This window comes from Haemaphysalis longicornis, unplaced genomic scaffold (assembly GCF_048455015.1).
Source record: "Haemaphysalis longicornis isolate Haplotype H1 unplaced genomic scaffold, Haemaphysalis longicornis Haplotype H1 scaffold_12, whole genome shotgun sequence".
Lineage (NCBI taxonomy): Eukaryota > Metazoa > Arthropoda > Arachnida > Ixodida > Ixodidae > Haemaphysalis > Haemaphysalis longicornis.
In genome coordinates, this window is record NW_027526225.1 from 3349551 (window position 1) to 3371065 (window position 21515).

Here is a 21515-nt window from a genome sequence, read left to right on the forward strand (position 1 = left end):
TGCCATGAATTACTTGCTATGAATTACTTGCTATGAATTACTTGATTGCTATGAATTACTAAATAAAAAACTTGTGCTGGAATTGGGTTTATATGCAAGGTTATAGACCGGCGATAGATTCAGTTCTCGGGTTGATTTCACAGATACTGCCAATTTGAGTACAATAAACACATTTCTTACCGATTAGATTTTTCCTCGTGTTTCTATTTGCCTTACTGATAGTCCTCACTGATAGTAGTTCCCATCGATTTTAGTTTCCTTTCTGCGCAAAGATTTTCCTTTACTTTGAACGACGAGAACTTTACTATTATTAGTCTTGATTTATCGCGCACAAAAGTTCCAATCCGATGGGCCCTTTTGATTCCGTCCTGCGCAATTGGAACTCCTGTATGAAAGGCAACAAACCTGCGTACTAGCTCCTCCGACAGCGACCATGATTCTTTTTTGTTGTCAGTCACACCATAAAATATTAAATTGTAATGGCGAGCTCTATCTTCAAAATCGTCAAGGTGGCAACAAAGCTCTACGTTTTCCGAGCTAACTGCATTAGCTGCGGCTTCTAACCTTGTGTTACTACTGATCAAGGGTGTTAACACGGGCTTCAACAGCAACTAGCCTTGTGTTGATGTCGGACAAAGTGTGCTCGAGTGCTTCTCGGCTCAACTTAACTTCATCAGGCACCTTCAGAATTTCGTCATGGCGCGAGTTCACATGAGCAGTAATTGCTCTGACAACGTTCAAAAGATCACCAAGTTGATTGTTAGTAGCATCATCAGGGCCAGGATTAAGCTCGACATCGTCGCAAAGCAACGTGTTCACAAGATACAAGCATCCGAAAGTCATGGTAAAAACACTGGGGCAAGGGAAGAGCTGTGGAAAAGCATTGTTCGACTTTTTGCAATGGCAGTAGCAGTATCTACTAAACTGAACAAGAGAAGAAACTTATAGCCAGGTATCGCCTCCGAAGAATTCAGCCAGGACAGGAACTGCGCAGAAGCGTTTGCCGTTTTACCCAAAGGGCGCACGGCGAAGCACGCTCCCTGAGGGATGACCACGCACATTGCAAGGGCAGCCAGCAACTGAACAAGAAAACGGATTGTAGGGCGGTTGCATTTCTGCCGCTCTCCCACTTGGCGCGATCCACCACTCCCCACCCCTCCCCTTCCGTCCTGAATATCGAGAGGTTCTCTAGTCACTTGCCCATCCCCCGCAACATGCACCCACCTATTCAGAATCATGGTGAAAAGCAGCAATAGAAACACAGGGACAAGAAAAGAAGGGATGACACACAGCGCTGAAACAGCGCAAGAAACGCAGGGACAAAAAGGAGAGGGGACGACGCAGTCAGCGCTGAATTCACCGGTGTGAGTCGTCTCCTCTTCTTCTTGTTAGTGTGTCTCTTGCGCCGTTTTTCACTACGATTCTGAATCTGCACCAACCAGCCCAACTTTTCCCATTACCCCACCTATCACACAAACTCGCTCCTCGAACACGGTATACGCTGACGTTGCAGAACACCAACCCCGCCGTACATACGTCGTAGCAGCAGTAAACCACACCTCAACCTCCCCCACCTCAGGCAGCATCCGCGCTGCCCATCCCCACGAGGCATTGGAAGCAGCAATCGCGCTGGCTACCACCCTCCACCCTACCCTACCCCCTTATTAACGAATTCACAAACGGCCGTTAAAAGTTTCTGCAAGGTAATCATCTCCCTGTTGTGAACTCCTGGCCATACGGGCTTTGGCGGCGCGGAGAAGGCCCGCGAGGGGGCCCGAGATTTGATACACCGTGCCCCTGAAGAGAGCCCCCTCCCTCCCCGCTCCCCACCCACCGCCTCAGCTAGAGCCACTGCCCACCTTCCGTGAAACCACAGGCTTTCGCGCACCACCTTTCCACCACCTCACTCCTCGTTATCCCCCCTTGAATCGGCAGGATGGAGACAGACCCAAGCCCACTCCCTCCGTACTCGATGCATCTACACCCACGTATCGCCGTCCCTCGTTCCAAACCCCGCTTGCCCACACTGCAGGGACTAAGAAGGCGCCCCCCACGTCATCTGGCACTGCACCGCCCTGCTTCCTCTTCCGCTGCCCAACCACCCCCACTCCTGGCTGTCTGCCCCTGCGCGCTCGGGCGTCCAGTCCCAGTGCGCCCTGGTCAACAGGGCTCGGACCCACAGAGCTGGGCTTCCGCGGCTAAACCGTCCCAAAGCCTGGCCAGAAATATAACGTGTTTATATCTCTCTCTCTCTTCCTCTCATTATGCGCGCCTTATCTGGACGCGCAAGGTGGAGCACACGTGCGCGTGAGCGCGTGCGTATACGTTTAACGCTCAATGTTGTGCTACTCGCACTTGCTTGCAGGTGTGCCGGACGTTTTGGACGCCAGAGGCAGAATCATCGACGGCTACGACATGCTGGTGCAGGGATTTTACAGACATCCAGGCAGGAAGAGCAGAGTGAGCGGCTTTGTAGAAGTTCAAAGTGGGGAAGAAATGCCAAACCTCGTCATTGACATGATGAGGTTATTGAACTTCCATCCCTTCGGCCGCGTTGAGAAGCTGGACAACAATAACTGGAGGGTAAGTGGGCGAACTCTCCACAGCTAATCTGCCGAATGGTTGAGATCTGCTACTCGGTAAGGCGAAAACACAAAGCAATGCCGATATAGACTAAAAGTAGCCGTAATGGGAGTTTTTTAGCCTTAAGTATACCATTAAACCACCTCATAGCAGAATGCTACCTTCGGGAGTATCATGGCGGGAAAGTGACCAGTTGACTTTATGGCCAAGAGCCATCGTAAATGTGATGAAGGTATCTGGATAATCAATTAAAGCATTGGGACCCGTCGCCAGCAAAGCAAGAGTACAACGTAACCCTGACAAGATGTCGGCTGCTCTAAATTTTCCGCTTCAATACAGAAGAGAAATTTTCGCTCCTCGCCTGGCGTAACATCCTGCTTCCGGAACACCTTTTACGTGTAATGAGAATCGCGAATGGTCTCTCCAGGCACTCAGACGCCGACATATCAAGCCGTGGGTTTTGCGATATTGATGACACTACCCCAACCATACCACTTGCCAGTAGACAAGGCATCGGTGCAGTCTCGCTACAAGTGAATTCGTGCGAAAGGGAGGGAGTGATCACCTGCGCCAGCAGCCCAAAAATAACGGCAGAGCAGAACTATATAATCACAAGGGAGGAATATCTCGCTGTATTCTGGGCGATCCAAGAGTTTCGTTCTTATGCGGCCGACATTTCAATGTCGTTAAGGGGCGCCTCGTGCAGTTACAGCTATTCAGCGCACCACCGGTTACTCATCTTTCCTCCTGGTTTGTGCCCGTTCCCCGTTTTTCCTTACTGACACATATTTCTGATCTGCACCGGTCTCATAAACCGCTTTCCGACCAGTTAATTTTACGGACCAACCACTGTCGACAGCTAGCCCTTTATTCACACTGATGTCATGCAGCAAATACAAAGAACTATTAAGAGGGACAATGAAGAAAGTTGTCAACATTGTGGGATAACTATGGGCCATATTTGGACCACTCGCTGCGTTCACGCGACTCAATGTATTAGAAAAATCAATCCAAAAGTGCTTGTGGGGTGGTGTTCGTGGCTGAGTGCGGGGCTGCGCGGTGCGCGAAGCCCACTTCAGGACTCCTGTTTCAACTTGCTGAAAATATTGTACGCCGCCTCGGAACGCATTTTTCACACCGCTGGCCTGTCTACTCTTATGTCAATAGAGCTTCCATATAACGGCACCGTACGCTACACTAGTGACGGTGGGCACCGCGACTGCAATGGCCATATGCGTGCCATCGGTCCGGTGGAGGCCGGCCTCTTTGCCGTGCCAACGCGCGCATGTGCAGCCCGGTCCAGGCACCCGCCATCGCTGGCCTAACGCATGCTAGCACGGCCGATGTGCTAAAACATTGCAACCACAGAGGTGTGTGCATGAAGACGACTGCGATTATTCGTGTGCAGACATGTGTACTGTTTTCGCAGATCCTGCCTATGCGTCTTCTTGGCACGGAAGAACAGCTGAGTCTTCGCGGATGGAAGAAACAGTTCGAGGCTGCATATGTGGGCCTGAGTAACACGTACAACCTTAGCGCCAATCAGGAAGGTTATGTTACTGTCTCCGTTGAAGAAGACGTCGCTAAGGTGAGAACCGTTGGAAACATTGCTTACTCGGAAGAGGTAAATAATGTACTTATTTCATACGCACACAGAGGAACGAATTGTCAGAGGCGGGAAGAGTCCCCTATATTGACCAGTGCATTGCAGCAAGTGTTGCGGTATTCACATTATTTAAGTCTTGCCCTGGATCCTGGGCGTGCACGGAGCTTCAGTGTTTGGTCCGTTGCTGAGGCTTACTCCGACGCATTTCGCTGTGGTTTTTAAAGACAGCCTTTCTTCAGATAGATACTTGAACGCAGAAATTTTTGTCTGTCTGTGTTTGTGCCTGCCCCTCGATTCAGCCACCCGGGCCAAGTTAGAGCAGAGGTTGAACAAGGCCGGTATATTCCAAAACCATTTCTGAACATCTGAATCGGCGGGAATGCTCATGCTTGTCAAAATTGTATAGCAAAAACAAAACATTCAGGAACAATACATAAGCCACACTCGGAATGTTTCTTTTTAAAAAATTAGACTGATGCTTGAGTGTGCGATAGCCATTTAATCACCACAGCCACAGTAGAAGAAAGCATGGCTGCGGCTTAGGTCAACAACCTTGGATAACCAAAGCTTAGTGTGGTTGACTCTTGGTTTCACTTGGTTAACCTTTGGTACAGCTGTAGTGCCGACCACGGCGGTCCCATGTAACGCTCACTGAAGAAGGCCCGCTGAACGCGGCGTTCATTCACGACGAACGCGCTGTTCCGCTTCTCCGGGTGCAAGGCGAGTCACGTAACCCGAGACGACCCAGCGGCGCATGCATGGGAAGCTGCGGTGGTGGTCGGCTCCAGATCAGTTGATCGGCAGCTACTGCTCCAGCGACCGCCGCTCATAGAACGACTTAAAACGAGGACTTGTGCGAAGCGCCGAAAGTGGGCTCCGGCGAATCGCGCGATGTGCATCGCCTGGGGTGCGTCGTCGGGGGTGTGACTCCGGTCAAAAGGTTAACTTGCGTATCCTCCGCGAAACCGCTGGACGAAAGTAATAAAGTTTTGCTTTAAAACATTCGTTGTGCAAAATTGGCACCATCTGGCCGTGGCCCTGGGAGAGCATGCTTGTGCGTTTCTCAGGGACAGTGCCAGGCGGAGCCGCGGTTTAAAAATAAATATATATGCCGGTACTATAGTGTCCAGAATATACTAGAACTTACTGGCTAGTGTGACCAGCGGAGTGCTTCGCTGTGGGAGAGGGTGGCGCTGTTTGCAATGAAATCCCACCGATGGCTAAGGTCCGATGGCGTCAGATAGCGCCGCTTGGCGGAAGGGGGCTTCCTCAACATCATCATCATCACGAGCCTATCTACGCCCACTGCAGGGCAAAGGCCTCGCCCATCAATCTCCAATTACCCGGTCCTGTGCTAACTGCGACCAATTTATCCGTGCAAACATCTTGATCTCATCTGCCCATCTAACTTAACTATAGGGATCCTACTGTTACCATTAATGACCAACGGTTTGCCTTCGCATTACATGCTGTACCCGCGTCCATTTCTTCTTGATTTCTACTAGTATGTCCTTAACACGCGTTCGTTCCCAGACCCATTCCGCTCTCTTCTTGTCCCTTAATGTTACCCCAATCATCTTCCGTTCTATTGCGTGCTGAGTCATCCTCAATTTAAGTTGAACCCTCTCAGTGAGGCTCCAAGTTTCTGCCCCGTAGGTGAGTACCTGTAGGATGCAGCTGTCAGACTTTCCTCCTCAGGGACAATGGTAGGCAGCCATTCATTATCTAAGAATGCCTGCCGAATGCACTCCCTTCCATTCTTATCCTTCGAATTATGTCTCCCTCATGGTTGGGATCTGGAGTCACAACTTGGCCTAAGTCGATACATTCGCTTACTACTTCCACGGCTTCGGCACCGATCTCAAACCGCTGTGCTGCCCCGAGGTTATTGATCATTGCTTTAGTTTACTGAATATATATTTTCAGGCCCGCGGTTCTACTGTTTGTCCAGTGCGGTAAGAATGCTTTGCAAATCCCCCCCCCCCCTCGAGTTACTTAACAAGGCAACGTCATCAGCAAATCTGAAGCTATTTAGGTATTTCTATTAACCCTTAATCCCACATGTTCCCAATCCATTGTTCTGAATAATGTTCTTGTCTAACGCCCTTCCTGATAGGTAGTATACCGCTGTCCTTATGGAGGATGATGTTAGCTGTGGACCCATTGTAGATATCCTCTAGTATTCTTACATAATGCTCATATACACCCTGGTTCCGTAATGCCTGAATGACTGCTGAGGTTTCGATCGAATCAAATGCTTTCTCGTAATCTATGAATGCTATATTGGCGGTCAGCGCGAACACGGGCGGCGCTGCGAAGCGCGCCTCCGTGACGTCAGCTTAGGGATTCTCGCATTTGTCGTCTGCTTCACCCAGGCTCGCTCTCCCTGCTGTTTCTTCGCGCTTGGTGAACATCTGATGCTTGTCTGCACCAGAATTGGCGTGTGGGTAACTTTTTATCATAATAATAGGCTTAAAATCGCACACACTAGCTCATGGGGTCAGTTAAAGTATAGTTTTGGATACCGCTATGGAAGAAACATTGTCGGCGTCGCCCCATTCCTTGCGAAGCCGGTCCTGCGCGGAGCGCGAAGAGTCGGAGCTAGGGGTCAGCTTCTCTATTAAGCAATCTTTCGAACAAATGGAACAGTCCGCTGCTAATTACCGACAACAGCGAAAATGGAAGACCAAAACAAATTCTAGGCCTTCAGGGCTGTTGGCTTTGGCAGAAGGCATTACGATTCCCGGTAATTATATGTGGGGTAAAACATTTTTTGCAACCTTGCCGAACGCTCGAACGTATTGTGCCACATCACTTTACGGTCTCAAGGCATGAAGGTTTGCCGACATGCACTATGGGCCGCAAGAACTGTAGGTTGAGTTCCAAATAACCCACTCAGTATATAGGCGCGTGCTGATTTTATACGAGGCATCTAACCAGTATGGAAGTTTATTGAGAAAAACGAGTCTCGTATACGTTAAAGATACAGTAACACTGTTTGTTCAGACCTGGAGGGATATTTCGGTACGTTTTCCACAGCTATATCTTCCCGATATTCGGATATGCGCTATTGGAAAACTGCACTCTAGATGAGGAGGAGGAGTAGGAGGAGGAGGAGAAAACTTTATTTAAAATTAAATCGAGCTGGTTAGTGGACCGGGTCCTCAGTCCAGGACAAGAGAGTAAAAGTAATTTTCTTCAATTCACTGAACGCCATCACGAGTGAATAGGATTTGTTCTTTGCGCCTGGAAGGGTTGGAAAGCAATAAAGAGCGGCTTGGATATATTCATCGGTTTCGATTCTTGTAATATATGCAAGTATACTATTTATTGCGTTAGGTAGCGAGTATATCTTGCCTTCAACACCGTAATCATGTCATCATTGTTCGGGTTGAGAGTCAGTTTGTTATGATAACGATGGTTACAATAGAAATTCGGAGCACAAAATCCGCCTTCGAGTACTGTGGACAACGTTGTTTAGGGCGCGATCGCGGTGTCGTAGCACAAACCTTCTCATTGTATTTGCATGTGAATAAACAAAGCACGCTGCGGATGTGCACCTTCTTGCACGCAGCCGTAATGAAAGCCAATTTGTGAAGAAGGGAATGTATGCCATACAACATGAAGGAAATATCCACAGTATCTTTGTGTGCCTCCCAAATATCCCCAAACCTCCTAATAAGACGTTTGTGACGGTGCAGAAAAATTAATGCGCCGGGCAGAAAAAAAAGCAAGAAACATTCATCTGATACAAGACAACAACAACGAAATAAATAGAAGACAGCCGTTTTATTTCCTGCTGTGCGATGCGCGTGTGCTTGGTACGCAGCATTAGACTGTTGAGTGTTCATAAGAGCATCTCAAAAATACTGCAGGGAAGCCTACGCATTTTGAATACTTATCGAGAAGCTCTGATCGCTGATCCTCGCGAAAAAGCTAGAAAAGACGAGTTACACACGATCTTCTGACCGATGCCCTGAAGAAAGTTGTTCTCCATCTCCTCGTGTGTTGCAAACTTGTGGAAGATACAGCTTCAAATTATTGAGATGCGCCAGAAGCTGGCAAAATAACTGAATCACTAGAAACATGCTTTTTAACGCACTACAGCAAGAAAGTGGGCGATTTCTGGCACAGACACTGCTGCTCTCACAAGCGGAGTGTAGCAGACGACAGCGGCGCGAGTCCCTAAGCCGACGTCAGAGCCAGGGGGCGCCACTCAAACATCTCACCGCCAATACAGGGGTTCAGTATACTTAGCGCACTTCTCTATCACCAGATTGATCGTGTGAATGTGGTCTATTGTTGAATAGCCTTTACGAAACCCTGCTTGTTCTTCAGGATGACTGAAATATAATATTGCAGAAATTCTGTTAGCGATTACCTTGGTAAGTACCTTGTAGACGACTTGTAGTACGCTAATCGGCCTGTAATTTTTCAAGTCTTTTATGTCACCTTTCTTATGGATTAGGATAATGTTCGCGTTCTTCCAAGATTCCGGTACACTTGCGGTCATTAGGCATTGCTTATACAGGTTTGCCAGTTTTTCAAGTACAAGCTCTCTGTCATCCTTCAAAAGGTGTGCTGTTATCTGATCCTCACCAGGTACTTTGCCCCCTTCATTTCTTTCAAAGCCTTCCTTACTTCTTCTGCCGTTACTGGTGGGATGTCTATCTCCTCTGAACTACCTTCTCGTTCGGCATTATCCTGGATGTCCCGGGTACTGTACGGAGCCCTATAGAATTCCTTTGCTACTGTGACTAATTTATCCCTATTTGTGACGACATTGCCTTGCTTGTCTTTAAGTGCATACTTCTGATTTTTCCCCACGCCAAGACGCCTCTTCACTGGTTTGGGGTTACCTCCATTCTTTACAGCGTATTCGATCCTTTCCATATTATACTTCCTGACGTCAGCTGTCTTACGCTTAACTGCGAAAGGTCCGCTAGTTCTATTTTGTCAGCTAGAGTGGAGATTGTCGTGGTTTGCTGTTTCCTAATTAGAGCTTTCGTCTCCTTGGAAAGTTTACCGGTATCCTGTCTAGTCATCGTGCCCCCGACCCCCGACTTGTACTGAACACTCCGTGATAATGCGTGTAAGGTTGTTGCTGACTTCTTGTGTAGTAAACTCTGCGCCCTCGGAAAGAGGTGAATATCGGTTCTGTTGCGTGATCCTGAATTTTTCTACGTTACGTCTTACTGGTAGCTCATTATCGTCTTCTTTCGTACTAGCTTGTTGCAGTCCCTCCTTAAGTCTAGCCTAATTCGAGATCTTACCATACGGTGGTCACTACACCTCACCCTTCCGAGCACTTACACATCCTGCACGACACCAGGGTTATCGCATAATATGAAGTCAACTTCATTTTTATGATCCCCACTCGGGCTCCTCCTCGTCCACTTCTGGCTCTCCCGTTTGCAATTCATGATGCATAGGTTACTCCTGCGAACTCGACTAGTATGTCCCCCCTGCTATTTCTAGAGCAGAGACCATAGTTCTGAAGTGCCTGGTCTCCAGCCTGATTCTTGCCTAGTTTAGCATTGAAGTCTCTACTGTGTTTTTACTTTAGCCATTGCCTATTCTTCATCTTCATAGAAGCGTTCCACTACCTGGTCGTCGTGGCTGGATGTGGGAACGTCGCCCTGTAGCAGCTTGAGTTTGCACCTCTCATTAAGCCTAATTACAAGACCTGCTACCCTTTCATTAATGCTGTATAAGAGGGTTTGCAGGCTTTATTCTTCAGCCGCACCAGCAGCAGCGGTAGCACCGAAGCACCAAGTCGCGCTGACCAGCAAGTCGAGACGGAGAGCCAACGAGACGAGACTTCTTCTTCGTCCCAGCGATGGCGATGGGACATCCACGAGTTGGTGCCTCTTCCATGTGTGGCTTCTGTGTCACATACCCACGTATTGCGAATGACCAGTGCTGTCCACGCTCCTACATTATTTAAACGAGTATGGTGTTGGCGATGGTCTTCCTTACAATTGCCCCCGGGAACGAAAGAGCCATCCTGGCGACTCAGGGGGATGAAACTACGACGGGGTCAATGTAAGGCTTGAGGCGCTGAACATGGACTATATCTTTGCCGCGGCAACGCTGATCGGGCGGCGGAGTGAGAGGCTCAACCACATAATTTACTGGAGACGTCCGCTTGACGATGCGGTAGGGACCCTGGTAGCGCGAAAGCAGTTTACTGCTCAAGCCTGGCGACGACACTGGAACCCACAGCCAGACAAGCGACCCTGGTGAGTAGGTAGGAGCGGGAGTCGTTTCGTCGTGGTGCGACTTCTGACGCTGCTGATCTTCCGTAGTTAACGATCGGGCCAACTGACGACACTCTTCGGCGTGCTTGGCAAGGTCGGAGATGGGCGTGCACTCTGACTCATCGGGCCGATATTGAAGTATGGTGTCCAGTGTGCATGAAGGCTCACGGCCATACAAAAGAAAAAACGGAGAGAAGCAGGTCGTGGCCTGCGTGGCGGTGTTGTATGCGTAGGTCACGAATGGTAGTACTGCGTCCCAGTCGGAATGGTCCGCCGCGACGTACATAGCAAGCATGTCACTCAGAGTGCGGTTGAAACGTTCGGTCAGTCCATTGGTCTGAGGGTGATACGCCGTGGTGGTGCGATGGATCTTGCGGCAGGATTTAAGAAGGGCCTCTATAACTTCAGACAGAAAAACCCTTCCTCGATCACTGAGGAGTTCACGCGGCGCCCCATGCCGTAAAATGAAGTGCCGAAGTAGGAAGGAGGCTACTTCGCGTGCGGTAGCAGCAGGCAGGGCGGCAGTCTCGGCGTACCGGGTCAAGTAGTCGACAGCAACAACGACCCATCGGTTGCCATCTGCAGTGCAAGGAAGAGGTCCATAAAGGTCGATTCCTACACGGTCGAATGGTCTTGCTGGACACGGTAAGGGCTGCAAAGGCCCAGTTCCTTTGCGGGGAGGATATTTTCGGCGTTGGCATCGAACACACGAACGGACGTATTGACGAACGAAGCGGTACATGCCTCGCCAGTAGTACCGCAAGCGCAAACGCTGGTATGTTTTGGGGACACCAGCATGGGCGCAATGTGGCTCTTCGTGAAAATAGGCACACATTTCAGAGCGTAGGTGGCGCGGAATTACTAAGAGCCACTTGCGACCTTCGGGTTGGTAGTTGCGACGGAAAAGCAGTCCGTCGCGAAGGGCAAAGTGCGACGCTTGCCGGCGTAGTGTCCGAGATGCAGCGTTCGTCGATGAGCCAGACAGAAAGTCCAACATGGAGGAAATCCAAGGGTCTTTCTTTTGCTCGGGCGACATAGAGTGGATCTCCAATGGCGACACGTAGCAGTCGGAGCTCGAGACCCGGTCGCTGTCATGAGGCAGCGGGGAGCGCGAAAGGGCATCAGCATCATTGTGCCGCCGGCCTGAGCGATACGTGACGCGAATGTCATACTCCTGTAACCGCAAAGCCCAGCGCGCTAGCCGCCCAGAAGGATCTTTGAGTGAGGACAACCAACAAAGCGCGTGGTGATCTGTGACAACATGGACAGGGCGCCCGTAGAGGTACGGGCGGAACTTCGCAAGCGCCCAAATAACGGCCAGGCATTCTCTCTCGGTCACAGAATAATTTGTCTCGGCCTTTGTTAGCGTGCGACTTGCATAAGCAACGACATACTCGTCATATCCTGCCTTGCGCTGAGCGAGAACTGCCCCCAAACCAACTCCGCTCGCGTCCGTGTGAATTTCGGTAGGGGCCTCAGGATCGAAATGGCGCAGGATTGGCGGAGATGTAAGGAGATGGCGCAGTTTAGTAAATGCGTCGTCGCAGGCCGTGGACCACTCACAGATGCCGCCTTCTTTGCTGAGGAGCTTTGTCAAAGGCGCGATGAGAGATGCAAAGTTGCGAACGAATCGGCGAAAGTATGAACACAGCCCAATGAAGCTGCGGAGGGCCTTCACAGTTGTCGGCTTGGGAAATTCCGCCACAGCACGTAACTTGGCAGGATCGGGCAGGACACCAGCTTTAGAGACAACGTGGCCAAGGATAGTAAGCTCTCGGGCAGCAAAACGGCACTTCTTCAGGTTGAGCTGAAGGCCTGCGGTCGTCAAGCACGTCAAAATCTGTTCAAGTCGAATCAGATGCGTCGAAAAATCGGGAGAAAAGATCACAATATCATCGAGGTAACAAAGGCACGTCTGCCATTTGAGTCCACGGAGAATATTATCCATCATCCGCTCGAAGGTTGCAGGCGCATTGCAGAGGCCAAACGGCATAACGTTAAACTCGTACAGGCCGTCAGGAGTAATAAAGGCCGTTTTTGCACGATCAGCCTCTGCCATGGGAACCTGCCAATAACCCGAGCGTAAATCAATGGAGGAAAAGAACTCTGCGCCTTGTAGACAATCAAGAGCGTCATCAATTCGCGGCAACGGATATACGTCTTTGCAAGTTATCTTGTTGAGCCGGCGGTAATCGACGCAAAACCGAATAGAGCCGTCCTTCTTCTTGACAAGTACTACCGGCGATGCCCATGGACTGGTGGAGGGTCGAATCACACCGCGTTGGAGCATGTCCTCGACTTGTTCATCGATTACGCGGCGTTCAGTGGGGGAGACACGGTAGGGACGTTGCCGTAAGGGTGCGTGACCACCGGTATCGATGGTGTGTGCGACAGTGGTGGTACGTCCCAGATCAGTCTGGACAGAATCAAAAGACGTCCGAAATCGGTTCAGCAGTGCGAGAAGCTGGTCTCGTTGGGACGGTGAAAGGTCGGCATCAATGGCGCGAAGGAAGACGTCTGCGGACGGGGAGGATTTTGCTCCTGAAGGCGCACACAGTCCACTGATTTCAAGCGGGGTTGAATCGTCGGGCACAGCCACAGCGACAACAGAATGAACGGTCTCGACATGGCCGACGCACTCTCCGCGTTGCAAGGTGCACGGACACGACCCGTAGTTGGAAAGGAGAAGTGTAGTTTGGCAGTTACGAATGGGAAGCAGGGAGAAAGGAAGCCGAAGACAACGTCGCTGGTGAAACAGGTCAGAAGGCGTAAAGAGTACTGTCGCATTGGACAGAAGTGGGCAGGATAAAGAAGCTAGCACGGCAGAATGAGGAGGAATGCTAACTTCTTCCGTGAGGACCAGTTTGATGGCAGAAGGAGCGGGCGGTTCACCGGTGGTTTGATCCATGAACGGGAAGAGCTCTACTTCGGCACGGCCACAGTCGATGACAGCTCTATGTTCAGAAAGGAAGTCCCACCCCAGTATGACATCGTGAGAACAGGAAGGCAGGACAACGAACTGAACAGCATACATGACGTCCTGAATAACGACACGGGCAGTGCACATGCCAGTTGGATCAATGGGATGAGCCGTAGCAGTCCGTAATGAGAATCCAAGATGCGGCGTCCTAACCTTCTTCAAGCGGCGGCAAAGTTTGGCGTCCATGACAGAAACGGCGGCTCCAGTATCGACAAGGGCTAAGACTTCAGCGCCATCTATGGTAATACGAATGACGTTTGCGGGAGAGGGAGGAGGCCTTGGGCAGATCGACGACGGCGCAGTTCTTGCCTCCGGAACTGCGGCGCCTAGTTTTCCGCTTCCGTTGGAACAGGACGACGACGCATGGGAGATAGTGAGCGGCGTCGCGGAGATGAAGACCGACGGGTTCCGAAGTCACGACTATCGGGCGGCATAGACGTCATCGGCGAATACGCGGTGGCTTCCTGCATGAGTGGGGAATGGGCGTAGGAAGAAGGTGCGGCAGCATTGCGTCCTGTCACCGTGGCGCGGCGGCAATAGCGTGCCACGTGTCCAGGAGCCCTACAGGCAAAGCAAATTGGGCGATTGTCCAGCGTCCTCCAAGGGTTGGTGAGCGAGGGACCAGACAACACCGGCGGACGTAAAGGCCGGGTGGTGGGGAAAACGACGGGGCTCCGAGGCATGTACCTGGCAGCGACTTCAGCGTAAGGTCGTTGAGGGATAGAGTCGGCAAAGTGTATTGGAGCGGCCAGCGTCACGGGGTGCATAGAGTCTGCATAAGGCAGGGTTGAAGTCGCTGGAGCTTGGGGTATGGTGGCGGCATAGGGCACAGGGGCAACAACGGGGCTTGGCGGCAGTGCAGCTGGGAGAGAGTCAGCGACTTGCTGCTGGATAACGGTCCTGAGTTCAGGGCCGAGAGAAGATTTTTGCTCGGGCACATAGTTGATGATAGACAACTGCCGAGCCACTTCCTCTCGCACAAACTGCTGGATCCGTTGCAACAAGGTACCGTCGCCGTCATCAGCGGCCAAGCTGGAGACAAACTGATTTTCTGCGGGGGGTCGCCGAGTGAGAGCCCTTTGCTTCCGCAACTCGTCGTAACTCTGACAAATAGTAACGACCTCGGCCACAGTTTGGGGGTTTTTCGCCAACAGCATATGGAAGGCATCGTCGTCTATGCCTTTCAGAATGTGTTTTATCCTTTCTGGTTCGGGCATGGCACTGTCAATCTTACGGCACAGGGCGACAACATCCTCAATGTAAGAAGTGAAGTTTTCACCCCTTTTCTGTGCCCGCTCACGCAAACGCTGCTCTGAGAGGAGTTTTCGAGCAGCGGGGCGACCGAATGATTTTATGAAGTCGTCTTTAAACTCAGGCCACGTTTTAAGACGTGCCGCGTTGTTCCAGAACCATTGCTCTGCGAGCCCAGTCAAGGAAAATTCGACATTATTCAGCTTGAGGCGGTCGTCCCAGTGGTTATGGGTACTCACTCTTTCAAAAGTAGCAAGCCAGTCCTCTGCGTCTTTCTCGTCGGTGCCGTTGAATGAGGGAGGGTCCCGCTCACGAATTGCACCCGCGCAGACGATGGGTGTCGGGGCAGGCCGGGGGTCATCGTTGCGAGACATGCTGGGAGGGTCGAGTGTCCGGTTGCGGAGCTCCAGCGTAAGAGAACGAAGATCGTTGCACCTCCACCAAAACTATAAGAGGGTTTTCAGGCTTTATTCTTCAGCCGCACCAGCAGCAGCGGTAGCACCGAAGCACCAAGTCGCGCTGACCAGCAAGTCGAGACGGAGAGCCAACGAGACGAGACTTCTTCTTCGTCCCAGCGATGGCGATGGGACATCCACGAGTTGGTGCCTCTTCCATGTGTGGCTTCTGTGTCACATACCCACGTATTGCGAATGACCAGTGCTGTCCACGCTCCTACATTATTTAAACGAGTATGGTGTTGGCGATGGTCTTCCTTACAGCTGTAGTATTCTATGTTGCCAGCTATGCTTTTATTGACTAGAAATACCACTCCCAGTTCTCTTCTGTGCACTAAACCGCGGTGACATTGGACGTGGCCATTTTTCAGCACCGTAAAGGCTTCACCTGTCCTCCTAACCTCACTAAGCCCTATGCAATCCCACGTAATGCCCTTTAATTCCTCGAACACCACCTCTAGACTCGCTTCGCTAGATAAGGTTCTCGTGCTAAACGTTGCCAGGTTCAGATTCCAATGGCGGCCTGTCCAGGTCCAGGGATTCTTAGCACCCCTGCTGCGTCACAAGTCTGACCGCCACCGTGGTCAGTTGCTTTGCAGCCACTGCAGACTGAGGGCCGTGGGTTAACGGGCGTATTCATGTCCCCCTCACACGTCCTCTTATCTCCCTCTCGGTTACTGCCAGGATCACCATGCTCCCACCTCCCTTCTTTTGGTGGTCCTCCGGCGCGGCCACTTGTTCTCTCTGCCTGACCTCGTTATCGCTCGGATCCCTTTAGACCGGTTCCCCTGTTTGGCTACACCTCTTTACCAATGCCGAAGTGGTACTTTTCGTTAGCCAGTGCTGCTCTTTCCGCCATCGTTTGCATCAGGGACAAGCACTCTCGGCGCGCCTGTCTCTCTGCGAACGTAATTGTTGGCCTGAATGTCGTTCCTCGTCCCGAGCTAGATTGCCCTCCATCTGCTCAAACCTCTCTTCCAGTGCCTCGCACTGCTTCTGTTCACCTTTCAGCTCATCCTATAACTCTCCAGCTTGCAACCGGAGCTGCTGCTCTTCTTCCACGATCCGTTCGAAGCGCGACGCTACACACGCACTCTGCACATAAAATCCTGCCCTACCGGTTCCTGGAGCGGCTCTAACCCCGTCTCCTCGAGCGGGTATTCGCGCTCACACCCCATTGACACCACACCCGGCTTCTTCTTTGGTGAAATAGTACTGCACTTCCCAGGCGTGCCCAACCCTAACCTATATACTACTGCCCTCTCCCGCGCAGTTTACGCTAATCACTAAGTAAAATATGCCGTGCAATGCTTTCCTGCAAAACAAATTCCTTTTTGACTGACTACTAATCACTCTTTCTAACTACCACGCACTTGAACTCCCAGGTGTAACAACCATGTGTAACATTTGATTCGAGCGCTTCCGTACGGTTTCAACTCCTACTCCTTTCCACGTAACCCTAGTGACTGAAGCTGCATCTGTTTTCTCTAACTCATTAGCGATCAAAGAACGGAATAACAAAATTCAAACGCTTATCTGCTTTCGTTGTCGGTGCCACCACTGCACTCCGTACGTCCGTACAGTCCGCCGTCAGTGCTCGGGTATGATGATGGTGATGATGAGGTGATGATGATGATTAGTGGCTTTCTCTCTGAATCGGGACGCCGGTTGTCACCAGCCACGATCTTGACTGCTTTATTCCACTTGTCCGACTCCTAGCTAGCCTAATAGAGCTGCCTCAGCCCATTTCCACCTTACCCTTCTTTACCACCGCTCCGCCCCACGACTTTTTTTGGCCATCGGCTAACACCGCTACCTCGTGGCACGTTGCGAGTTAGCCGAATTACAATTTTTGCTGGGGAACACGCGGGATAGAAGGGCCGGAGCAATTTAGGACATCGGCAGCTCATCACGGAGGCCACGGTTTAGGGCACTGGCTCAGCACACAAACACATGTCCCCCTCCATTCGCCACCCCGACGCGAACACCACTTTCCAAAGAGCGTTACGCAGAGCAAATCGGGCACCCAGCTTTTCAGTGATGGTTTGGGTCGCAGCGAAGAAAGGGAGAGGCAAGCGCTCGAAAGTTAGTACCAGGAGCCGAAGTGCCCCATTCTTAATCCGAGTCTGCAAAGTAGCAGCCCAGTGCTCTATCAACTAACCAAAGTTGTCATTGTTGTTACTTTCATCTCGGCCCTAACACAATGAAACGTGTTCCGAAGACAAGACACAACTTTCTCTAATTACAAAGAACAAGCCTTCTGCTCGGGAATATAGCGGGATCACGTATACCAACGATGGTGTCCGGATGGTGGTTCCAGTCATTGCTGGTTGCAGGATTGAAGGAATCTGTATACATGTTAGTACGGCTAGTTGGTATAAACCTACTTTATGCACGCGAACATATCGAGAAGAGATGTGGGAGGGACGAGTGAAATAAGAATAGGGTTCTGTTAGAAAATTTCATGAAATGAGGAGAGGCGATAGCATTTTAAGCGCATTGAGAGAGCAGGAAAGTGGAGAGATGTTGTCATCGTTGTTACGCAGAAAGTGAGCTGCTCGGTTTTCGGCTGCTTCCAGAGCTATGACAAGTGAGGTTTCAGAAGGGTCGCTTACGGCGGAGGCGTACGTGCGACGCAGATAACCAAGCATGCGATTAGCATTGTTAGATACGCAGTCAACATGCGCATTCCTGGCTAGGCTGTTTGATATATGAAGGCCGAGGTATTTGTACATGTTAACTGGAAATAAAGAAGAGTTGAGGAAGTGCAAGCTTGAATCTGTTTGCTCCTTCTAGGTAGCTTGCTAAGGTTTAGTTTCGTGACACATTTAACACACAATCGCAGAAACAAAATTCTGTGACGTCATAGAAAAGTGGCTGGAAAGTGGCTATGGAGTCGCCACTGATTCACATGTTTAATTTAATATCGTGATTATTTGTTTTTGAAGTTTGCGATATAATTAATACCATTGTTCCCGAGGCAAAGTGGTCTTTTAGTAATGAACCGTACCCGCATCTCGTCGCCGTGGCCCCTTCAAGGGGCTGAACTGGAATCGGGAGCGCTTCACAGAACTCCCAAAATGTCAAATGTGAAAGTGTTTAAACCCTGCGTGCCGCGTGAGACCTGATCGTGGTGGTACGTACATAGAACAGGCGGACACCAGCCACGCATCTGAGCTCCGGGCTGTGCCAGTCTGCATGCCGTTCGTAACTCGCTATAAGACAAAGAAAAAAGAACGAAAAAAGGGGCGCAAACACGGTCTAGCGGGAAAGAAGGTGATTGAAGTTGTTGCCAAAAGATAAAGGAAACGAAAGCGAGAAATGGTCTGCAGAAACAGCCGAGCGTGGTGCCGACCAGACAGACAGACAGAGAGACAGAGAGACAGAGAGACAGAGAACTTTTATTTTTGGTCCTGAGGAACTACGTTGGGGTTATAGTTCTGGGCCGTTCCCACGTAGGGACAGGAAGGCCGTGGCCCTCCGCCCTTTCGCAGGCCCTCTGGACAGCCAGGAGCTTGACAGAGACCGCCGCTTTTGAGGGCTTCCTCGCAATCCTCTTTGTACTTGAACACAGCGTCGCGTATTGCAGGGCATTGCCAGAGCATGTGATATAATGAGCAATACGCCTCTCCGCAGTCCGGACAGTGCGGGTCAATTTTTGGGTGCAAAATGACTAAACCTGCCCCGCGAAGGGAAGCACCCCGTCTGGAGAATTTTTAAGGCGACGACGCAGACCGAGTAAGCGTTGGATGAGTCGGTGGGTAGATCCTCCGAGAGAAACGATAGTGAGTTACGACCGCGTGAAATGTTAGAAGGGGATCACTAAACCTCTCGCCCCCCCCACCCCGCAAATCCGCCGGGACCGCCGTGGTAAGATAATCCTCCTGCATGGTCCTGGGCCAACTCGGTGGCGTTGTTACGTCGGGATGGACGTTTGTCCCCATATGGGCCGGAAACCATTTGGTTGTGTGATGTCCAGCGGCCCCCTCACAATCAAGAGGTGCCGCAGCCTCCCGCGAGATCGATCCCGAGGCAAATGCTCGAACCGCAGCCCGCGAATACGTAAAGATATTCCGACGTAATGGGTCCTTCATGGCCAAGGCGATGGCAACCTCTCGGCCACCGCCACTGTCACCTTCCTGACACAGTCAGAGTTCAGCATCCCGCACCGGTGGTCTACGGGGACCACCACGAAGCAATTCGAGCGGCCGTACTGAGCCGCGTCTACACGAATCGTGAGCTCACGACTACCCGCGACAGTGTTAAGATCGAGCCGAAGCTTTGCGGCACCCTACATTGTAGTGTGGATGTACATTTCTTGGAAAGGGAACCAACCTAAATGTATCCCTTACGGACGGTGTTCATTTACCGCCATTGGGCCATAGCCAATTGATTCTTGGATGCGCCTACGGCCCCGTGGCGACGAGAGGCGCACCACCTGGGCCGTCTGTTGAGCCTCTGTTACCTCCGAGAGGGTGTTGTGAATGCCCAGTTGCATGAGCTTTTCCGTGCTGGTGCTGACAGGCAAACCTAGCACACGCTTAATGCTCCTATGCATGAGAGTGTTGATTTTGGCCTCCTCATATTCGGACCACTCGAGCGCCAAGGCGACATAACTGATGTGGTCATGAGAAACGCATGATGGAGCCGAAGGAGGTTGCTCTCGCTCAACCCTCCTTTGCGGTTCGAGACGCTGAGAATAAGCCTGATCATGCTCTCCGTCTTGGAGGTGATGCGCGCTATGGTCTGTGTATTACGACACTTGGATTCTGCGTCCGAGGACCCTGATGGAATAGAGGTGTCGTTCGGCCGTCCCGTGTGTGCAAAGTGATAGGGACCCGCTCCAAAGGAGTAAGGCGTTTAACTCCCCTCCCCCACTCCACGAATTAGCGTGTAAAGCAAAAGCTCAGACTTGGCCAGTGAAAGGCTGAGACCCGATCCAGCTAAAAAGTCTTCTGTGATGTCCAAGGCGCTCTGGAGCGCTGCTCAACCCCGGCGTCAGACCCGCCCATATACCACACGGTATTGTCGTCCGCGCATAGCGCATGGTTGGTGCCGCGCACGGTGGCAAGGCGCTCCGGGAGGCCCTTCATGGCGATATTAAACAGGAGAGTAGAGATAAGAGCCCCTTGCGGTGTGCCTCTCGCGCCAAAGCTGAAGTGTACAGATTTAATCTGACCATTTTTAATTGTAGCCCTACGATACCTAAAGAAGGCGCTCACATATGCGTGGAAACGATGATCAAGTCCCATTTCCGAAACGGCCTCGAGTATGAACTTGCGCGCAATGTTGGCAAACGCTTGTGAAATCTAGGGCTAGGATACCCCTTATCTCTCTGGTATAATCAAATGTGATTTCACGTTTGATTAGGAGCATTACGTCCTGCGTGGACAATTCAGGCCTAGAGGCCACCATCTTCTGGGGAAACAGTTCTTTTTCTTCGATGTACCGCGACACGCGATTGTGAATAGCGTGCTCGGCCACCTTGCCCACGCATGACGTAAGCGAAATGAGCCTGAAATTCTTGGGCGCAAGGGGCTTGCCCGGTTTTGGGATGAGCACCACCGAGGCGGTCTTCTAGGATTCGTGGACGAGTCCCGTTTCCAAGATTTTATTGATCTCATCGGTTAGAATACCGATGGACTTGCCATCCAGCTAACGTAAAAGCTTGTTGAAGATACCATCCGGCCACGGCGCAGAGAGTCCATTGAGCCCGAGGAGGACTTCCCAGATTTCAGATTCACAGAACGGGGCGTCCATAGCCTCTACCGCAGCCCCCCGGTAACGAGGATAATCCGCGTCCTCCAAGGGGCCCAGCGGGAGGTATCTGTCTGCCAGTTCTTGGAGGGCCGCTTCGGACACTCCCTTTTTTTTTGTCCCTGAACAAGCTTGTCAATAGTCAATCTTTGATTGCATTTAGTTCGCAGTCGTCAAGCAGTTGCTTTAGGGGGTTCAACTACCCCCCCCCCCCCTTCACGCACCTTCCCGTCAACCGAAGAAGAAATCTCGTTCCACTGCTGTTTGCACAGTTCCTCAGAGTAAGCCTCAATCTATCGATTAAGCTCCGCAATACTTTTTCGAAGCCTGCGATTCAGTCTCTGCGTCTTCCAACGGGCGAGGATATAATTTGTAGCCTCTAAGAGGTGCGCAAGATGCACGTACATCTTGTCCACCTTCACATCCGGTTTGACAACCTTGGTCGCAGCTCTGGCCTCCTCCTTGAGCCTTAAGAAGAGGCTGTCAAGGCAGTCGTACTCCACCAGGTCCTCCTTCCACAATTTCCGGAAGGCATCCCAGTCGGTTACTTTTAACTTCCTAGGTGGAGCCGCGTGGACTTCTAGGGTGACTGAGATAATAAAATGATAGCTGCCTAGATTTTC

At 51.1% G+C, this 21515-nt stretch overlaps 1 protein-coding gene across 2 annotated transcripts in view; it reads left to right on the forward strand.

The window, feature by feature from the left end:
• The window catches only part of LOC144162268 (uncharacterized), a 196361-nt gene that overhangs the window by 124892 nt on the left and 49954 nt on the right, over positions 1-21515 (forward strand). For both annotated transcript variants that reach the window (XM_077692746.1, XM_077692745.1), the window contains exons 7-8: positions 2366-2583; positions 4013-4171. In XM_077692746.1, the coding sequence (XP_077548872.1) occupies positions 2366-2583; positions 4013-4171 (377 nt within the window). The remainder of the gene's footprint in view (positions 1-2365; positions 2584-4012; positions 4172-21515) is intronic.